At 39.7% G+C, this 18,348-nt stretch overlaps 1 protein-coding gene across 2 annotated transcripts in view; it reads left to right on the top strand.

The window, feature by feature from the left end:
- Positions 1-18,348, top strand: part of SCFD2 (sec1 family domain containing 2) — a 425,850-nt gene that overhangs the window by 21,019 nt on the left and 386,483 nt on the right. For both annotated transcript variants that reach the window (XM_063108339.1, XM_063108340.1), the window contains exon 2: positions 3,558-3,726. In XM_063108339.1, the coding sequence (XP_062964409.1) occupies positions 3,558-3,726 (169 nt within the window). The remainder of the gene's footprint in view (positions 1-3,557; positions 3,727-18,348) is intronic.

Raw genomic sequence — 18,348 nt, 5'->3', positions numbered from 1 at the left:
TTATTTTTTAGCTCCCACTTATGAACGAGAACATGTGGTATTTCTCTTTCTGTGCCTGGCTTATTTCACTTAACATAATTCTCAGTTCATCCACATTGTTGCGAATGGCAGAATTTCAGTTTCATTCTTTTTTATGGTAGAGTAGTATTCCATTGTGCATATATATCACATTTTCCTTATCCAGTCATCTGTCGATGGACATTTATGTGGGTTCTAACTCTTGGCTATTATAAATAGAGCTGCAATAAATATGGGAGAGCAGGTATCCCTTTGACATGATGATCTCCATTCCTTTGGGTATATACCCAGTAGTAGGATTGCTGGATCATATGGCAGTTCTGTCTGTAGTTGTCTGAGGAATCTCCATACTGTTTTCTATAACAGCTGCACTAATTTACAGTCCCACCAGCAGTGTAGGAGGGGTCCCCTTTCTCTGCATCCTGGCCAGCATTTGTTATTTTCTGTCTTTTTGATAATGCAGTATAACAGGAGTGAGATGATGTATCAGTGTTGTTTTGATTTACATTGCCCTGATACTTAATGATGTTGAGCATTTTTTCTTGTGTCTGTTGGCCATTTGTATATCTTTCTTTGAGAAATGCCTATTTAGTTCTTTTGCCAATTTTTTAATCAGGTTACTTGCTATTATTTCATTGAATAGTTTTTCAATGCCTTTTCCTTTTTCCTCCCCTTCCAGAACACCATGATTCAGATGTTTGTGCTCTTAAGGTTATCTGTTAGCTCTCTTAGATATTCTTTATTTTTTAAAAAATTCTTTTTTGTTTGTTTGTTTGTTTGTCTGCCTGGGTTATTTCAAAAAGACCATCTTCAAGACCAGAAATTCTTTTTTCTGCTTGCTCTAACCTGTTGCTTAAGCTCTCAGTTGTATTTTTTATTTTGTTGAATGAATCCTTCAGTTCCAGGAGTTCTGCTACATTCTTTTTTAAGGTATTAATCTCTTTTTAAATTTCCTTCTTCGTATTCTGGATACTTTTTCTCATTTTGTTGTTTCATCTAACTGAGTCTTCTTGTATTTCATTGAGTTTCCTTAAGATTGTTGCTCAGAATTCCTTTTTAGCCATTTCAAGGGTTTCCTGCTCTAAGGTGTCTGGTACTTGAGATTTACTATATTCCTTTGGTGGTGTCATATTTTCTTGTTTTTTTGATTTCAAGTATCTCTACATTGATGTCTGGTCATCTGGTAGAGCAGTTGCTTCTTTTATTACTCTGGAGCGGACTTTGAGGAGAGAGACTGCCTCCCATAGATGTGTTTTATATAGACTGTTGAGAAGGGTATTTTAGTATTGGTTCTTGGTAGATGCAGTAGTGTAGTCTCCATGTGGGTACCTCGGCAGAATTCAGTGTTGCCATTGCATGTGAGTGCCTCCATGGCCTAGGCACTGGGGCACTTAGTGCTTCCTTTCCGAAGTTAGTGACAATGTGTTGGTTCATTGAGGATGTGGGTGAGCGCTTGAGGTCTTGGGAGAAGTGCCTGGGTATCCTGTTGCTCTTTGACTGGGTTGGTAATACTGGGAGGGCTTGTTGGTACCCTGGCTGCAGGGTTTGCGGTTGCACCGTGGTATGCTGGAGCTCCTCAGTTTAAATGGGTGACCCTGAGCAGGGTTTCTCTTTCCTCTTTATTACAGACAGAGGTGCCTTCTGGGTCCTTGCTTCCCCCTGTCGGGAGATGGGTTGGTGTGATTGGGAGTTTTCTTCCTTGCTTTCTTTGGGTTTCTGTACTTTTGGGAGGTTCTCTGTGCATCTCTCCCCAGCCCATGGCAGTTGTGTGGGCTTCACACATACCTCTCACCCCCAGGTGTGCAAGCACATGTGGCAGCATTAATTCCCCCTGTGGGTTGGGCCACTGGGTTACAGGTCTGTGCTTATTCACTTTTTTCCCTGGGTTCTGCTGGTGACTCTCCTTGTGTCAATGCAGTTGAGTAGTCAATGGCCTGCCTGCATGGTGATGGTGGCTGCTGCAGCAGCAGAGGCTGTTGCAGACCACCTGCGCAGCAGTGGTGTCTGTGACAGCATGAGCTTCCTTCACTTCTCAGGTCCCTGGGTATTCCTGCTGTCTGTTGGGCAGGATCTACCTGCAGCCCCAATGATGGCTTTTGCAGAGATAATTTGGTTCATGGAAAAAAGCACTGAACTATCTCAATGGTCTCGAGTTTTAACTTGAGTTCATTAATTCATTTGTTATTTAAAGACTTAATACACATAAAGCACCTAGAACAGTTCCTGCTACACAGAAAGCACCCAATAAATGTTTCTGTCATTGCAGGCTATTATCATTCATTCATTTATTCTTTCCTTCATCCAAACAAATATTTAATGAGAGCCTGCTAACTGCCAGTTTCGATGTTAGACACGGTGGGTACTGGGTGAATTAGATAAACAGGGCCTTTAGCATTATGAAAAAAAAATTCTAGTGGAAAGGAGATCTGCTATTCTTGGTCAGGTCCCTATCCTCTTCTGGGACTTAGAGTCTTCATCAATAAAATAAAAATAAAATTCAGCTTTAAAATTTTAGGATAGTATTATCCTATAATACTATTTGCTTGACTGACTATATGCTGATATAATAATAAGAACATATTTATTAATTCAGCTAATAATATTGATGCCTGCTGTATGTAGGTACTGTGCTAGGTGCTAGGGATATAGTAGTAACCAGAGAAGACAGGATGCCTGCCCTCGTGGAGCATTAAGTCCAACCCATGAGGCACATGTTGACTAAGTAATTGTGAACATGATTAGTGTTACAAAGGGCAAAATACTAGGTTTGTATTATTGATTTGTGTAACAGAAACTAAAAATGTATGTTATTTTATTTTTATTTTTTTTAATTTTATTTTGTCGATATACATTGTGGCAGATCATTGTTGCCCATCACCAAAACCTCCCTCCCTCCTCCCTCCCCCCCTCCCCGCCACCAATGTCCCCTCTGTTTGCTTGTCATATCAACTTCAAGTAATTGTGGTTGTTATATCTTCTTCCCCCCCAGCCCGGTTTTTTTTTTTTTTGGTGTATGTGTGTGTGTGTGTGTGTGAATTTATATATTAATTTTTATCTCCCACCAATAAGTGAGAACATGTGGTATTTCTCTTTCTGTGCCTGACTCGTTTCACTTAATATAATTCTCTCAAGGTCCATCCATGTTGTTGCAAATGGCAGTATTTCATTCGTTTTTATAGCTGAGTAGTATTCCATTGTGTAGCTATACCACATTTTCTGTATCCACTCATCCGATGATGGGCATTTGGGCTGGTTCCAACTCTTGGCTATTGTAAAGAGTGCTGCGATGAACATTGGGGAACAGGTATACCTTCGACTTGATGATTTCCATTCCTCTGGGTATATTCCCAGCAGTGAGATAGCTGGGTTGTATGGTAGATCTATCTGCAATTGTTTGAGGAACCTCCATACCATTTTCCATAGAGGCTGCACCATTTTGAAGTCCCTTATTTTTGATAGAAGGAGCATCATAAAGCCTTTATCCAGCTTACCTTTTCCTCTCATTTTGTAAGTTTATATTTTCTTGTCTGCTTTAACAGGAGCAGTTGGACATCATGGGGACAACTTAGTAGAGAAGATCATTTCAGTGCTTCCCCAGCTTCCAGGCCACACAAATGATGTGATGGTTAACATGGTAGAGCTCACTGCACTCCAGGCTGAGGAGGACAATCAGAATATTGTTGCACCAGGCTGTCTTGCACAATCCAAGTAAGATACATTGTTTTGTTTCTCTCATCCTTCTCCCTCTTCCCCTTTCTTTTTCTCCTAGACTGAATATTCCTGTAGAAAGGAAACAATGAAGAGTTGGTCTGGTTGCAAAATTCATAGTGGATAACATTTAGAAAAGAGCATTTTTTTCTTAATTTTAAAATAACCATATCCATTAAACATAACCATATCCATTAAACATAACATTAAATATAACAAAAAGAATGAAATTTTATAGAAGTGTTATTTAGTTGTAATATAAGCTTGTTCCCAGGGTCGGTTAAGTGAGTCAGTTTATGCATCTCCATTTCACACATGGTTTCACATGGAATTGAGTCTAGTCTTCCCCAATTTCTTTTTCTCAGTTGACTGTCTCACATGACTAAATAGCAACCCACAGAGCTATGGAAGAGTGCCATCTTTTTATATGTTAATTAGATGCTCTTGGGCATCAGTGGGAGAAGTTTTTATTTCTAAGGATATTTTTCACATGTGTAGAGAAATCAAAGAAAGAAGATGGTGTACTTTTAAGTTATTTAGAGTTTCAAAAATAAAAGAACATATCTCCAGAAACAATAATAAAAAGATACAGTGGTCAGTAGTCACCTTCTCAACTTTGTCCTTTGTCAACAATTCTTATTCTCATGAAAATTATTCTTATTTGAAAAAAAAATGTATTATTAGGGCTGGCTGGTGGCTCACTCGGGAGAGTGTGGTGCTGATAACACCAAGGCCACGGGTTCGGATCCTATATAGGGATGGCCGGTTTGCTTACTGGCTGAGCGTGGTGCAGACAACACCAGGTCAAGGGTTAAGATCCCCTTACCAGTCATCTTTAAAAAAAAAAAGTATCAAAAGGGAAGTAAAAGTGTCTAAGAGTATCTGTTTCTCTTATCTCTTTGTTTTGCATTTTTAAACAAGCCAGGATCTTTTGGCATTATAGTTTCAAATCTTAACAGTAATAGATACCTTTGGAATTTCCTATCATATTTGGAATTAATTTGCAGTCAGTCCCAGAAGTTTTCATCTTTTTTGTAGATAGTTAATAACATTTATTAGATGCCCAGAGTATATGGGCCAGAAGAAAATGAAAGGTTTTAGACTTTGTTTCTTCTGTGCACTTATACATACAGTGAAAACATAGGCCTAAGGGCTTTTAGCTATATAAACTCAGAAGTCACTGTGACTGGAAATACTTTTAGCTTTTCAGAGGGCCATTCAGAAGTTAATTATTAAGGACTTACTGTGAGCCTTACTCTAGGCTAAGTAATATGGAGGACATAAAAAATATAAAACATTATTCTTGACTTCAAGGAGCACTTGTCTTAGTGGGGAGTCATGATCTACACCCAGGCACAATTAGAAAATAATAAAAATGATACAAAATCAAGACTAATGTGTCTGCTATGGATTATAATTTCTACAAGTAAAGTCAGGTTAATGTGCTTTTTGTAGATCAATGTGGGCCTTGTGGAAGTGGTGGTGCTTGAATTAACTATTTCTTGAAGGATTTAGAATAGAGGAGAGTGCTGGCATGAACAAAGGTATTTAACTAAGAATAGTCAGGGCCCGATGTCATGGGTTATGAAGAAGAGAGACAGCCTCACTGGAGCACTACTCCTATCAGCTCTGTTAACATTTTTCAGGACTAACTATGTGCCAGGCACACTTCCAAGCATTTTGCATTTGGGAAATCATTTTAAGTTTTACAGTAATCCAAAGAGATAGGTGTTGTTATTCCATTTTCCATACAGGTAAGGAATTTGAAGCAAAGAGACATTAAGTAACATAGTTAGTAAGAGGTGGAGCTAGAATTGAGTCCTGAATGTTTGACTTTGGGGTCACTGTCATAACTTCTATGCTATCTATGCAGGGGCCAGAATGGAGCTAGCCTCTAGATTTAGAGAGACAATGAGAAACAAAACTAACATTACTTTGTCATTTAATTTGAGAGAACTATTTATTCAACCTAATGGCTATAGAAATCAACTTTGGCTAATTTCAGTGAAAAAGGAATTTATAAAGGTATAAAAAAAGGGAATTTATAAAGGTATTAGAAAAGATACAAAAGTAAAGGCGTTGGGTAGCTAACAGAACCAAACAAAGAATTGTTAATCAGATTTTGGGGGCTGGCCGGTTAGCTCACATGGTAGAGCATGGTGCTGACAACACCAAGGTCAAGGGTTCAGAACCACAAACAAACAAACAAACAAACAAACAAAAGCAGATTTTGGAAAGGACAAAAGAGTTCCAGGGGTCTAGGGAGCAGGAACTGGAGAAAAGACTCTCCAAGGTCTTGACATCGGAGAGACTGAATTTTAACTATTTTCTGTCTTTTAGTCACTCTGCTTAAGATTCAGATTCCAGGGGAAAATGGTAAGATCTTGGCCCTTGTGCCCACCTTTTGCCCAGTGGGTGTTGGGAGCTGTGCCAAGATAATATGGCATGGAGGAGGGGCTGTTCTTCAAAGGAAAACTGAAACACTGAAAAGAGTGGTGAAGGGATGCTAGATAGGTAAAAACAGTAGATACCCCTTATTAATAACAGCACACACTCATGGGAGACTTACTGTGTCACAGGCACTGTTTCGAGTACTTAATGTATGTTAACTTATGTCATTCTCACAACAACTCTCTGAGGAAGTTAAATGACATGCCTAAGGTAACACGTACAATTAGAAGTGGTGGGGACGTATATTTGAACCCAAGCATTCTGGCTCTAAGGTCAGTACTTACCATTACCTTATGCTGATTCCACAGAAGCCTAAGATAATTTCAAAAAGAACAAAAAAGGTAGTTCCCCAGAGAAGTTTGCAAAAAGAGAGGAGAGTTGAATCCATCATTAGAGAGCAAGAAAAGAAGCAAATTCTTAGAAGTGTCGTAGGACAAATGTAAGAATTAAGGTATTTCTTATATCGACAACTAATGTTTTTAATTATGGCTGATTAATTTAACCTTGACTCCTCAGCACTCATTCTACCCCAAGCTTAGTCCAAGGCTAAAATCAAGCCAGTCTTTGAATCCCATTTCCCTTACCAGTGATTGCTTTAGAAATGGGCAAGTGACAAGAGGGAAAGTCTAAGGACTTCTTGGTCAGGTTTGTTTATTTCTGAAAAAGAGATGCAAGAAAGAGATATGTGGTTCCCTTTCTGTTACTCTCCTTCCACGAGTCCTAGAACTATGATGCAAGTCCTGAAACTGCTGTAGTCATCTTGCTCACATCTAGAAGTTGATACTAACACATGGACAATGGCGTGGCCAAGATAGTTACTGAGAAGAGCAGCTGTGGGATTCATGATGGACCTCATGTTATGTGGGAGAATGTATTTCCATATTATTTAAGCTAGACTGAATTGCTCTTTTCTAATACTTGCAACCAAAGTCATCCTGACACATTTTCAATACCTCATTATTTCATCTGTAAAACAAGGGCATTGGCCTGAATAACTTCTAAGGCTCTTCTTGGGTTTAAAATAAAAATCCTTCCTAACTAAGCCCCTGCTGTGAATCAGCTCTGAGTTTGATCACTTAGGCTATGTTAATTTATATGTATTTTCTCTTCTCGGTCTTTGTCTTCACTGGTTGTCCTTTTCTTCTCATGAAGAAGAAAACCATAAGTGAGTGTTATTATAGCATATGAGTTTTGAGTGCCATTCAAAGACAAGAGTGTAGTCTTAAATATCAAAGATGAGTTCTAGAGGGATCTGAATAAAGAAAAAAGCTTTAGTGAGAGCAGGTTAGGTGAAATAGTGAGACTGAAATAAAAGATAAATGGATACGTGGTGAGAAAATTATAAGCAAATAAAGATCCAAAACAATAATTGGGCAAAAAATGGTAGTTTTGTCAATTGCTTGAAAGAATGCGTCAATTGCACTGATTAATTTCTCTGCCAAAGAAGAATTAGAATAAATGGTAGCTTTCCTAGCAGGTATTATACATCCGCCCATCAAAATAGCAATAACTACTACTACCTCCAACAGTACCCTCCAGAAACTTCCCAATGAAATGAGATTGAGGATAAAAAATTAGTACTAAAATGTAAAACAGATGGGTGTTTGGCAACAAATGTGCCTTCAATGGAATAATCTTTAAAAAGCAAGTCTTTAACTATGATATAAGCCTTGATTATCAAAATTTATTGCTAACATAATTTTTATAAAAGGCTGTTTGTAATTATCGCAATTGAAGTTACTGCCAATGCAAATGAAGAATTGAGAATTTAAATGCATTGTAGCATGGCTTTCCAGTCCTTGTCATTGGTCTCTGGATTATGTGGAAAATTTGTGGCAAGAGAGAGACAGAATCTTTTCTATTCTTACATTTTTTGTCTGTGGAACGTGGGTTTATATTCTTTGCCCCAGCTCCATTCTCCCTAACCTAGTACTCCTTCTGTTCTTTAAGCAATTTTCACCTGATGCCCACCTGCATTTACTACATCTGTGCTTGGTGCCCCTGGCTCTGGTTTAACCCTGCACTTGTGGTGCTGCTGGTTCTGCTGGGTGCAGTGCCCACTTCTCCTCCCATTGCTCTTTGCATGCCTCCCAGTGAAAGCCATCCAGCTTCCTATTCCTCTCTGACTGCATCTCTTATTCTCCTCCTTACTGCTCTATTCTAGCCACACACATTTCCTTGCTATTCCTCCAATAGGGCATGCAAGGTCCTGCCTCAGGGCTTTGGCTCTTGATTTTCCTCCCCCCAGATCATTCTTCCCACTGATAATAACACTGCCCCGCATTTCTTTCCTTCCTTCTCAGTGAGGCCTTTCCTGTCCATCTTAGCTTTTCATGTTTCCCTTCCCTATTTCATTTATTTCCTCCTTAGCACTTGTCACTTTCTAATATACTTACTTATGTTCCTTTTGATCTCTTCCCCTACGAGAGAGCTACAGAGAGAACTCTCCACTAGAGAGTTCCATGACAGCAGGGATATTTGTCAATTTTATTCACTGCTATGTCCCCATTGCCTAGAACAATACCTGGCAATCAAGAGATATTTGTTGAATGGTGATGGATGCTGCATATCTGTGAGTGGAGCAAGGCTACGGACTAAGAGAGGGTAAAGCCAAACTACAGCACGAGAATCTCTATATTCTAATTATTGAATATTTAAAGCACTGTCATTGGAATAGCAAAATATTTGTAAAAAAGAGGAAATATATATTCACATTTGCTTATGATGCATTAAATATCTACAGAATGTCTAGCACTGATGACCTTAGACACCTCTGTAGCGGGGCGCTGGATAACCAGGGGCACATTGAGAAGTTAGTAAGATGAATAAAGATGGAGGAAGGAGGAAGATGTCTTCCTACATATATCAGTTTGTGTGTTTTGACATTTCAGTCACGTGAGTGTATCTTCTATTAAAAAATAAGTAGAAGTTAGATTTAAATAAAAACTCTACTTCCTTGTTAAGGTAGCTTAAGGTAGGGTTCTCTGCTTCTAGGAAAGAAAGTTGCTCTCTCTTACTTTGGAACCTCTACAAAGCTTTTCTCTCCTATATTGTTGTCCTTCCCCAGTGAAGTATTCATTCCTTTAAAACTTCTATTAAAATGCCAAAATACTATACTGTAAATGTTACATGTTCATCTTCTCTACTAGACTGTAAATTCCTTGAAGGTAGTAGCTGTGCCTTGGCACTCCTAAGAGGTACTACTCAATTAAATGAAAGAATCAATAAATGATTGAATAAATCTTTTTTTTTTTTTTTTTTAAAAGATGACCGGTAAGGGGATCTTAACCCTTGACTTGGTGTTGTGAGCACCACGCTCAGCCAGTGAGCGAACCGGCCATCCGTATATGGGATCCGAACCCGGGGCCTTGGTGTTCCCAGCACCACACTCTCCCGAGTGAGCCACGGGCCGGCCCGAATAAATCTTAACATTAGATTTGAGGCCAAGTATAAAAATGATGACATAAATCCATGAAAAGCCTTATCTACTTCATTTTAGTACTTCATTTCTACTTCATTTCTTTCTTTTTTTTTTTTTCTTTTTGTCTTTTTCGTGACCGGCACTGAGCCAGTGAGTGCCCCGGCCATTCCTATATAGGATCTGAACCCGCGGCGGAAGCGTCGCTGCGCTCCCAGCGCTGCACTCTCCCGAGTGTGCCACGGGCTCGGCCCATTTCTACTTCATTTCAGTGTAGCATCATTGATGCATGTATCTTGTTTCTTCCATAAAGTTTCGTAAGAAAAGGGCTTTTTAAATATGTACTTTTTCCCAAATATACCTCATTGTCTAGGTCAGTGAGAAGGAAGAAAAGTAACATTGAGTGCCTGAATTTTGCAGGCACTGTGCTAGGTGTTTTAAAATGCGTTATTTCACTTAATTCTAAAAGTCAACTCTACAAGGTCAGCATTTTTCTTTTTTCTTCTTTATTAAAACAGAACTGATTGCACATATCTGTGGGATACTGTAATGAATATCAGTACCTATGTGCAATACATGATGCTCAAATCAGGATAATGATTATATTCAACATTACACAATGTAATCATTTTTTGTGGCCCTTTACCAATTTCTTCCTAACACCCACTTCCCTTCCCCCTTACCCACCTTTGGTCACCTCAGTTCCATTCTCTCCTTTTGAAAGTTCAATGAATTATTGTGATTGTCCTTCCTTCCTTCCTTCCTTCCTTCCTTCTTTCCTTCCTTCCTTCCTTCCTCTCCCATTTATGAGTGAGGACATGTATTTCTCTTTCTGTGCCTGGCTTACTTCACGTAACATAATTTTCTTTAAGTTCATCCATATTGCTGTGAATGTCAGAATTTTATTCTTTTTATCACAGAGTAGTGTTCCATTGTGTATATATACCACATTTTCTTTATTCAGTCATCCGTCAATGGACATTAAGGTTGGTTCCAACTCTTAGCATTGTAAATAGAGCTGCAATAAACATGAGAGAACAGGTATCTCTTCAACTTGATGATTTCCATTCCTTTGGGTGTATACCCAGCAGTGGGATTGCTGGCTCATATGGCAGTTCTGTCTGTAGTTGTTTTCCATAATGGCTGCACTAATTTACAGTCCCACTAATGGTGTAGGAGGTTCCTCTTTCTCCACATCCTAGACAGCATTTGTTATTCTCTGTCTTTTTGATAATGGCCAGTCTAACTAGTGTGAGATGGTATCTAAATGTGGTTTTGATTTGCATGTCCCTGATGCTTAGTGATGTTGAGCATTTTTTCATGTATCTGTTTGCCATTTGTATCTTTCTTTGAGAAGTGCCTATTTAGCACCTTTGACCATTTTTAAACTGGGTGACCTGTTTTTTGGTTTTTTTTTTTGTTTGTTTGTTTGTTTACTATTGTTTGAGTTCCTTAATATTCTGGATATTAATCCCTTGTTGGATGCATAGTTTGTATATATTTTCTCTAATTCTGTAAGTTGTATTTTCGATCTGTTAACTGTTTCTTTTGCTGTGCAAAAGCTTTGTAGTTTGATATAATACCATTTGTTTATTTTTTCTTTCATTACCTATGCTTTTAAAGTCTTTTTTTTTTTTTTTCCTTTTTAAAATTTTTTTTATTTTTATTTATTTTTTTTTAAATTTTATTTTGTCGATATACATTGTAGCTGATTATTGCTCCCCATCACCAAAACCTCCCTCCCTTCTCCCTCCCCCCCTCCCCCCCAACAATGTCCTTTCTGTTTGCTTGTTGTATCAACTTCAAATAATTGTGGTTGTTATATCTTCTCCCCCACCCCCCGGTTTGTGTGTGTGTGTGTGTATGTGTGTGTGTGAATTTATATATTAATTTTTAGCTCCCTCCAATAAGTGAGAACATGTGGTATTTCTCTTTCTGTGCCTGACTTGTTTCACTTAATATAATTCTCTCGAGGTCCATCCATGTTGTTGCAAATGGCAGTATTTCATTCGTTTTTATAGCTGAGTAGTATTCCATTGTGTAGATGTACCACATTTTCCATATCCACTCATCTGATGATGGGCATTTGGGCTGGTTCCAACTCTTGGCTATTGTAAAGAGTGCTGCGATGAACATTGGGGAACAGGTATACCTTCGACTTGATGATTTCCATTCCTCTGGGTATATTCCCAACAGTGGGATGGCTGGGTCGTATGGTAGATCTATTTGCAATTGTTTAAGGAACCTCCATACCATTTTCCATAGAGGCTGCACCATTTTGCAGTCCCACCAACAATGTATGAGAGTTCCTTTTTCTCCGCAGCCTCGCCAGCATTTATCGTTCATAGTCTTTTGGATTTTAGCCATCCTAACTGGGGTTAGATGGTATCTCAATGTGGTTTTGATTTGCATTTCCCGGATGCTGAGTGATGTTGAGCATTTTTTCATATGTCTGTTGGCCATTTGTATATCTTCCTTAGAGAAATGCCTACTTAGCTCTTTTGCCCATTTTTTAATTGGGTTGCTTGATTTCTTCTTGTAAAGTTGTTTGAGTTCCTTATATATTCTGGATATTAATCCTTTGTCAGATGTATATTTTGCAAATATTTTCTCCCACTCTGTTGGTTGTCTTTTAACTCTTTTAATTGTTTCTTTTGCTGTGCAGAAGCTTTTTAGTTTGATATAATCCCATTTGTTTATTTTTCCTTTGGTTGCTCGTGCTTTTGGGGTCGTATTCATGAAGTCTGTGCCCAGTCCTATTTCCTGAAGTGTTTCTCCTATGTTTTCTTTAAGAAGTTTTATTGTCTCAGGGTGTATATTTAAATCCTTAATCCATTTTGAGTTGATTTTAGTATACGGTGAGAGGTATGGATCTAGTTTCATTCTCCTGCATATCGATATCCAGTTATCCCAGCACCACTTGCTGAAGAGGCAGTCCCTTCCCCAGTGAATAGGCTTGGTGCCTTTGTCAAAGATCAGATGGCAGTAAGTGTGTGGGTTGATTTCTGGATTCTCTATTCTATTCCATTGGTCAGTGTGTCTGTTTTTATGCCAGTACCATACTGTTTTGGTTATTATAGCTTTGTAGTATAGCTTAAAGTCAGGTAGTGTTATGCCTCCAGCTTTATTTTTTTTGCTGAGCATTGCTTTGGCTATTCGTGGTCTTTTATTGTTCCATATAAATGTCTGAATAGTTTTTTCCATTTCTGAGAAAAATGTCTTTGGAATTTTGATGGGGATTGCATTGAATTTGTATATCACTTTGGGTAGTATGGACATTTTCACTATGTTGATTCTTCCAATCTAGGAGCATGGAATATCTTTCCATCTTCTTGTATCCTCTCTAATTTCTCTCAGCAGTGGTTTGTAGTTCTCATTATAGAGATTTTTCACCTCCTTGGTTAACTCAATTCCTAAGTATTTTATTTTTTTGGTGGCTATTGTAAATGGGCAGGCTTTCTTGATTTCTCCTTCTGCATGTTCACTATTGGAGAAAAGAAATGCTACTGATTTTTGTGTGTTGATTTTGTATCCTGCTACTGTGCTGAAATCATTTATCAATTCCAACAGTTTTTTTGTAGAGGTTTTAGGCTGTTCGATATATAGGATCATGTCATCTGCAAACAGGGACAGTTTGACTTCATCTTTTACAATCTGGATGCCCTTTATTTCCTTCTCTTCTCTGATTGCTCTGGCTAGTACTTCCAACACTATGTTGAATAGGAGTGGTGAGAGTGGGCATCCATGTCTAGTGCCTGTTCTTAAAGGAAAAGCTTTCAGCTTTTCCCCATTCAGGATGATATTGGCTGTGGGTTTGGCATATATGGCTTTAATTATGTTGAGATACTTTCCCTCTATACCTAACTTATAGAGGGTCTTTGTCATGAATGAGTGCTGAACTTTATCAAATGCTTTTTCAGCATCTATAGAGATGATCATATGGTCCTTGTGTTTGAGTTTATTAATATGGTGTATCACATTTATTGATATGCGTATGTTGAACCAACCTTGCATCCCTGGGATGAATCCCACTTGATCGTGATGAATAATTTTTCGTATGTGTTGCTGTATTCTGTTTGCTAGTATTTTAGTGAGGATTTTTGCATCTATATTCATCAAGGATATCGGCCTGTAGTTTTCTTTTTTGGTTATATCTTTACCTGGTTTTGGTATCAGGATGATGTTTGCTTCATAGAATGAGTTTGGGAGATTTGCATCCGTTTCAATCTTTTGGAATAGTTTGTAAAGAATCGGTGTCAATTCCTCTTTGAATGTTTGGTAAAATTCTGCTGTGAATCCGTCTGGTCCTGGGCTTTTCTTTGTTGGGAGCCTTCTGATAACAGCTTCAATCTCCTTTATTGTTATTGGTCTGTTCAAATTTTCTACGTCTTCATGGTTCAGTTTTGGGAGTTTGTGTGTGTCCAGAAATTTATCCATTTCCTCCAGATTTTCAAATTTGTTGGCATATAGTTGTTTATAGTAGTCTCGAATGATTCCTTGTATTTCAGATGAATCAGTTGTAATATCGCCTTTTTCATTTCTAATTTTTGTTATTTGAGTCTTCTCTCTTCTTTTTTTTGTTAGCCATGCTAATGGTTTGTCAATTTTATTTATCTTTTCAAAAAACCAACTTTTTGATTCGTTGATCTTTTGAATTGTTTTTTGGTTTTCAATTTCATTCAGTTCTGCTCTGATCTTAATGATTTCTTTCCGTCTGCTAACTTTAGGATTGGATTGTTCTTGTTTTTCTAGTTCTTTAAGGTGAAGTGTTAGGTTGTTCACTTGCCATCTTTCTATTCTTCTGAAGTGAGCATTTAATGCAATAAATTTTCCCCTCAATACTGCTTTTGCAGTATCCCACAGGTTTTGGTATGATGTATCATTGTTTTCATTAGTTTCAATAAACTTTTTGATTTCGTGCTTGATTTCTTCTTGGACCCATATGTCATTAAGTAGAATGCTGTTTAATTTCCAAGTGTTTGTATAGTTTCCAGAGTTTTGTTTGTTATTAATTTCTAGTTTTAATCCATTGTGGTCTGAGAAGATACATGGGATAATTCCAATTTTTTTGAATTTATTGAGACTTGATTTGTGACCTAATATGTGATCTATCCTGGAGAATGATCCATGTGCTGATGAGAAGAATGAATATTCTGAGGTTGTTGGGTGGAATGTTCTGTAGATATCTGCCAATTCCAATTGGTCTAGAGTCTTGTTTAGATCTTGTGTTTCTCTCCTGATTCTTTGCCTAGATGATCTGTCTAATATTGACAGTGGAGTGTTCAGGTCCCCTGCTATTATGGTATTAGTGTCTATTTCCTTCTTTAGGTCTAATAGAGTTTGTTTTATAAATCTGGCTGCTCCAACATTGGGTGCATACATATTTATGATTGTTATGTCTTCTTGATGGATCAGTCCTTTTAACATTAAGTAGTGTCCCTCATTGTCTCTTTTTATGGTTTTTAGTTTAAAGTCTATTTTGTCAGATATAAGAATAGCCACTCCAGCTCGTTTTTCTTTTCTGTTTGCATGGTAAATCTTTTTCCATCCTTTCACTCTTAGTCTGTGTGAATCTTTATGGGTGAGGTGGGTCTCTTGTAGGCAGCATATAGTTGGGTTCTGCTTTTTGATCCAGTCAGCCAGTCTGTGTCTTTTAATTGGGGAATTTAAGCCTTTAACATTAAGAGTTGTTATTGAAAGGTGTTGATTTATTCCTAGCATTTTATTGGTTGTTTGGTTGTCTTAGGTGTCTTTTCTTCCTTGCTTTCTGATTTACTGTTTGGTTTCTTTGTTTGTTGGTTCCTTAGGTTGTAGATAGTGTTTTTGTTAGCTTGTTTTCTCTTCATGAATGCCATTTTTATTGTATTAGCGGGTTTAGATTTTTCTTAGGTTTTTATGGCAGTGGTAGTTATTTTTCAGGAACCAAACCCAGTACTCCCTTGAGTATTTCTTGTAAGGGTGGTTGTGTGGTAGTGAACTCCCGCAGTTTTTGTTTGTCTGAGAAATATACTATTTGCCCCTCATTTCGGAAGGATAGCCTTGCAGGGTAGAGTATTCTTGGCTGGCAATCTTTGTCTTTTAGTATTTTGAAAATATCATCCCATTCCTTTCTAGCTTTTAGGGTTTGTGATGAAAAGTCTGATGTTAACCTGATTGGGGCTCCCTTATAGGTGATTTGACGCTTCTCTCTTGCAGCTTTTAAGATTCTCTCTTTGTCTCTGAGTTTTGCCTATTTGACTATGACATGTCTTGGAGAAGGCCTTTTTGGGTTGAATACGTTTGGAGATCGTTGAGCTTCCTGGATCTGAAGATCTGTGATTTTTCCTATACCTGGGAAGTTTTCTGCCACTAATTTGTTGAATATGTTTTCAATGGAATCTCCATTTTCCTCCCCTTCTGGAATACCCATGACTCAGATATTTGAGCGCTTGAGGTTGTCTGATATCTCTCTCAGATTTTCTTCCATGTCCTTGATTCTTTTTTCTTTCTTTTTGTCTGCTTGTGTTATTTCAAACAGCCCATCTTCAAGTTCAGAGGTTCTCTCTTCAACTTCGACAAGCCTGCTGGTTAAATTCTCCGTTGTGTTTTTTATTTCGCTGAATAACTTCTTCAGTTCAGCAAGTTCTGCTACATTTTTTTTCAGGACATTGATTTCCTTGTATATTTCCTCTTTCAGATCCTGTATACTTTTCCTCATTTCTTCATGATGTCTAGCTGTGTTTTCTTGTATCTCATTCAGTTTCCTTAGAATTATCACTCGAAATTCCTTGTCAGTTATTTCAAGGGCTTCTTGTTCTATAGGATCTAGAGTATGAGATTTATTAACTTTTGGTGGTGTACTTTCTTGATTTTTTGTATTTCTGGTGTCTTTTTTTTGGTGTTTATTCATTGTGGCAGGGGGTTTCACAGTCCACCGGTTTGAGACTAATGACTAACTAGGATGTTGCTGTGGTTGCCAATTTGGTATGGCTCCTGCCGTGACTGCTCAGTTGGCCTCTAGTGTCTTGTGTGTGTGGTTGTCTCGGGTCTTGGGCTTCTCCGGGGATCCACCTTTCTGGTCAGCTTGTACTCTGCTGGGCTGGTGGATCACGTACCACAGGGTGTGTGATCTCTGTTGAGCTTTCACTTTCTGTACAGGACTTCTCCCCGTTCCGTGTTCTCTGGCCCAGGCTGTTAGATCGTGCAGTGGCGACCCCACCGGGTGTGTGGTTTCTGTCGAGTCTCCGCCTCCCTGGCTGCACGTCTACCCCCTCTGTGCACACTGTGCTGGGCTGGGGTGTGTCTTCTGCACCCCTCGTCTATCAGCTGGGCCTTCAAGACCCTGCTCAGCACCGCCTCGCCCAGGAAGTCTATCAGGTTTCTGCTAGGCACAGACGACCGGTCTCTCTGGGTGCCTTTGTAGCACTGTGTAGATCTTTCTCGGGTCTTGTTCACCTTTGTATCCCCCCGGTATAAACCGAGTCTAGTGCCCGCCTGCAGCCTGCTCTCCGGCAGGTTCAAGCGGACCTGGGAACTCTCCTACCACACTATTCCCAACCAGAAATTCGTTAGGCTTTTTTCCAAACTGGTGGTCGCAGAGATGGTATCTGCCTCCCAGTAACAGGAAGTTTACTGGGGCCTGAGTCCAGGGTGTGGTGGAGTGACAGTCGGCCCGCCCGTACTTCCTAGCCCTCCCAACACTGGTCGGGACGCCCCACACCCCCAGCCCTGCCAGAGGACCGCGGAGGGAGTGGGAGAGGAGGCCGGCCCGCAGGGTCCGGAAAGCCCCGCGCCAGGCCAAGCAAATGGGCTCAGTGATGGTCGAGCAGGGCGGAGCTGCCCGCACCTGGGAAAATGGAGGCAGCACTGGGGCAGTGAGTGGCCTGGTGGTGCAGGCGGGAGCCGCGAGGTATCCACCCCCCGAACAGAGCTGTGCCAGGGATCACTCACAGTGCTGTGCCAGGTCGGGCGCTCGCTCTGTCTCTGGTTTGCTGCCTTCCGTGTTCTCGGCGCTGCCGCCTCGGGCTGTTCAGTCGCGGCGCCGCTCAGGCGCTCCCAGGAATCTTCTTTAATGCCAGCCTGAAACCTCGAATCCTGAATAGGGCAGCTGGCCGCCTTCAGTGCGGCCCCAGCCTCCGGGATCCTGGCTGCATCCACAGCAGCCCTGGCGCCGTGTTCCCTGTTTCGAGACTCGCTTTTGCAGCTAAGAATCAGTTCTTTTCCTGCTCCACAATTCAAAGCTGTTGCCTGTAAATGAGGCAGCCTCTCCTGCCGGGGGCAAAGTGGCGTTGAGCTCCCACGACCGGCCAGCAGCAGCAGTCCTCCCTTAAGAGATGGCCAGAGGAAGGTCCACAAGTTTCCCGGCTGCCTGAGGCCCAGTGGCCACCTTTTCCACCTCAGCTACTCCGCGCCTGCCGCCGCAGCCGCCGCCATCTTGAAACCAGTCTTAAAGTCTTATAAAGTTGTTATCCAGTCCTACTTCCTGAAGTGTTTCTCCTATGTTTTCTTTTAGGAGTTTTATAGTTTCAGGTCTTGTATTTAAGGCTTTAATCCATTTGGAGTTCATTTTGGTATACGGCATGGGGTATGGGTTTAGTTTCATTCTTCTACATATGGATGACCAGTTTTCCCAGCATCATGTACTGAAGAGTCAGTCTTTTCCCCAATGTATGTTTTTATTGTTTTTGTCAAAGATCAGTGGGCTGTAAGTATGTGGGTTGATTTCTGAGTTCTCTATTCTCTACCATTGAACTGAGTGTCTATTTTTATGCCAG

The sequence above is a fragment of the Cynocephalus volans genome, chromosome 9 (genome assembly GCF_027409185.1).
Source record: "Cynocephalus volans isolate mCynVol1 chromosome 9, mCynVol1.pri, whole genome shotgun sequence".
NCBI lineage: Eukaryota > Metazoa > Chordata > Mammalia > Dermoptera > Cynocephalidae > Cynocephalus > Cynocephalus volans.
Note: the sequence above shows the minus strand (reverse complement) of the source record. Positions and strands in the feature narration are given on the sequence as shown.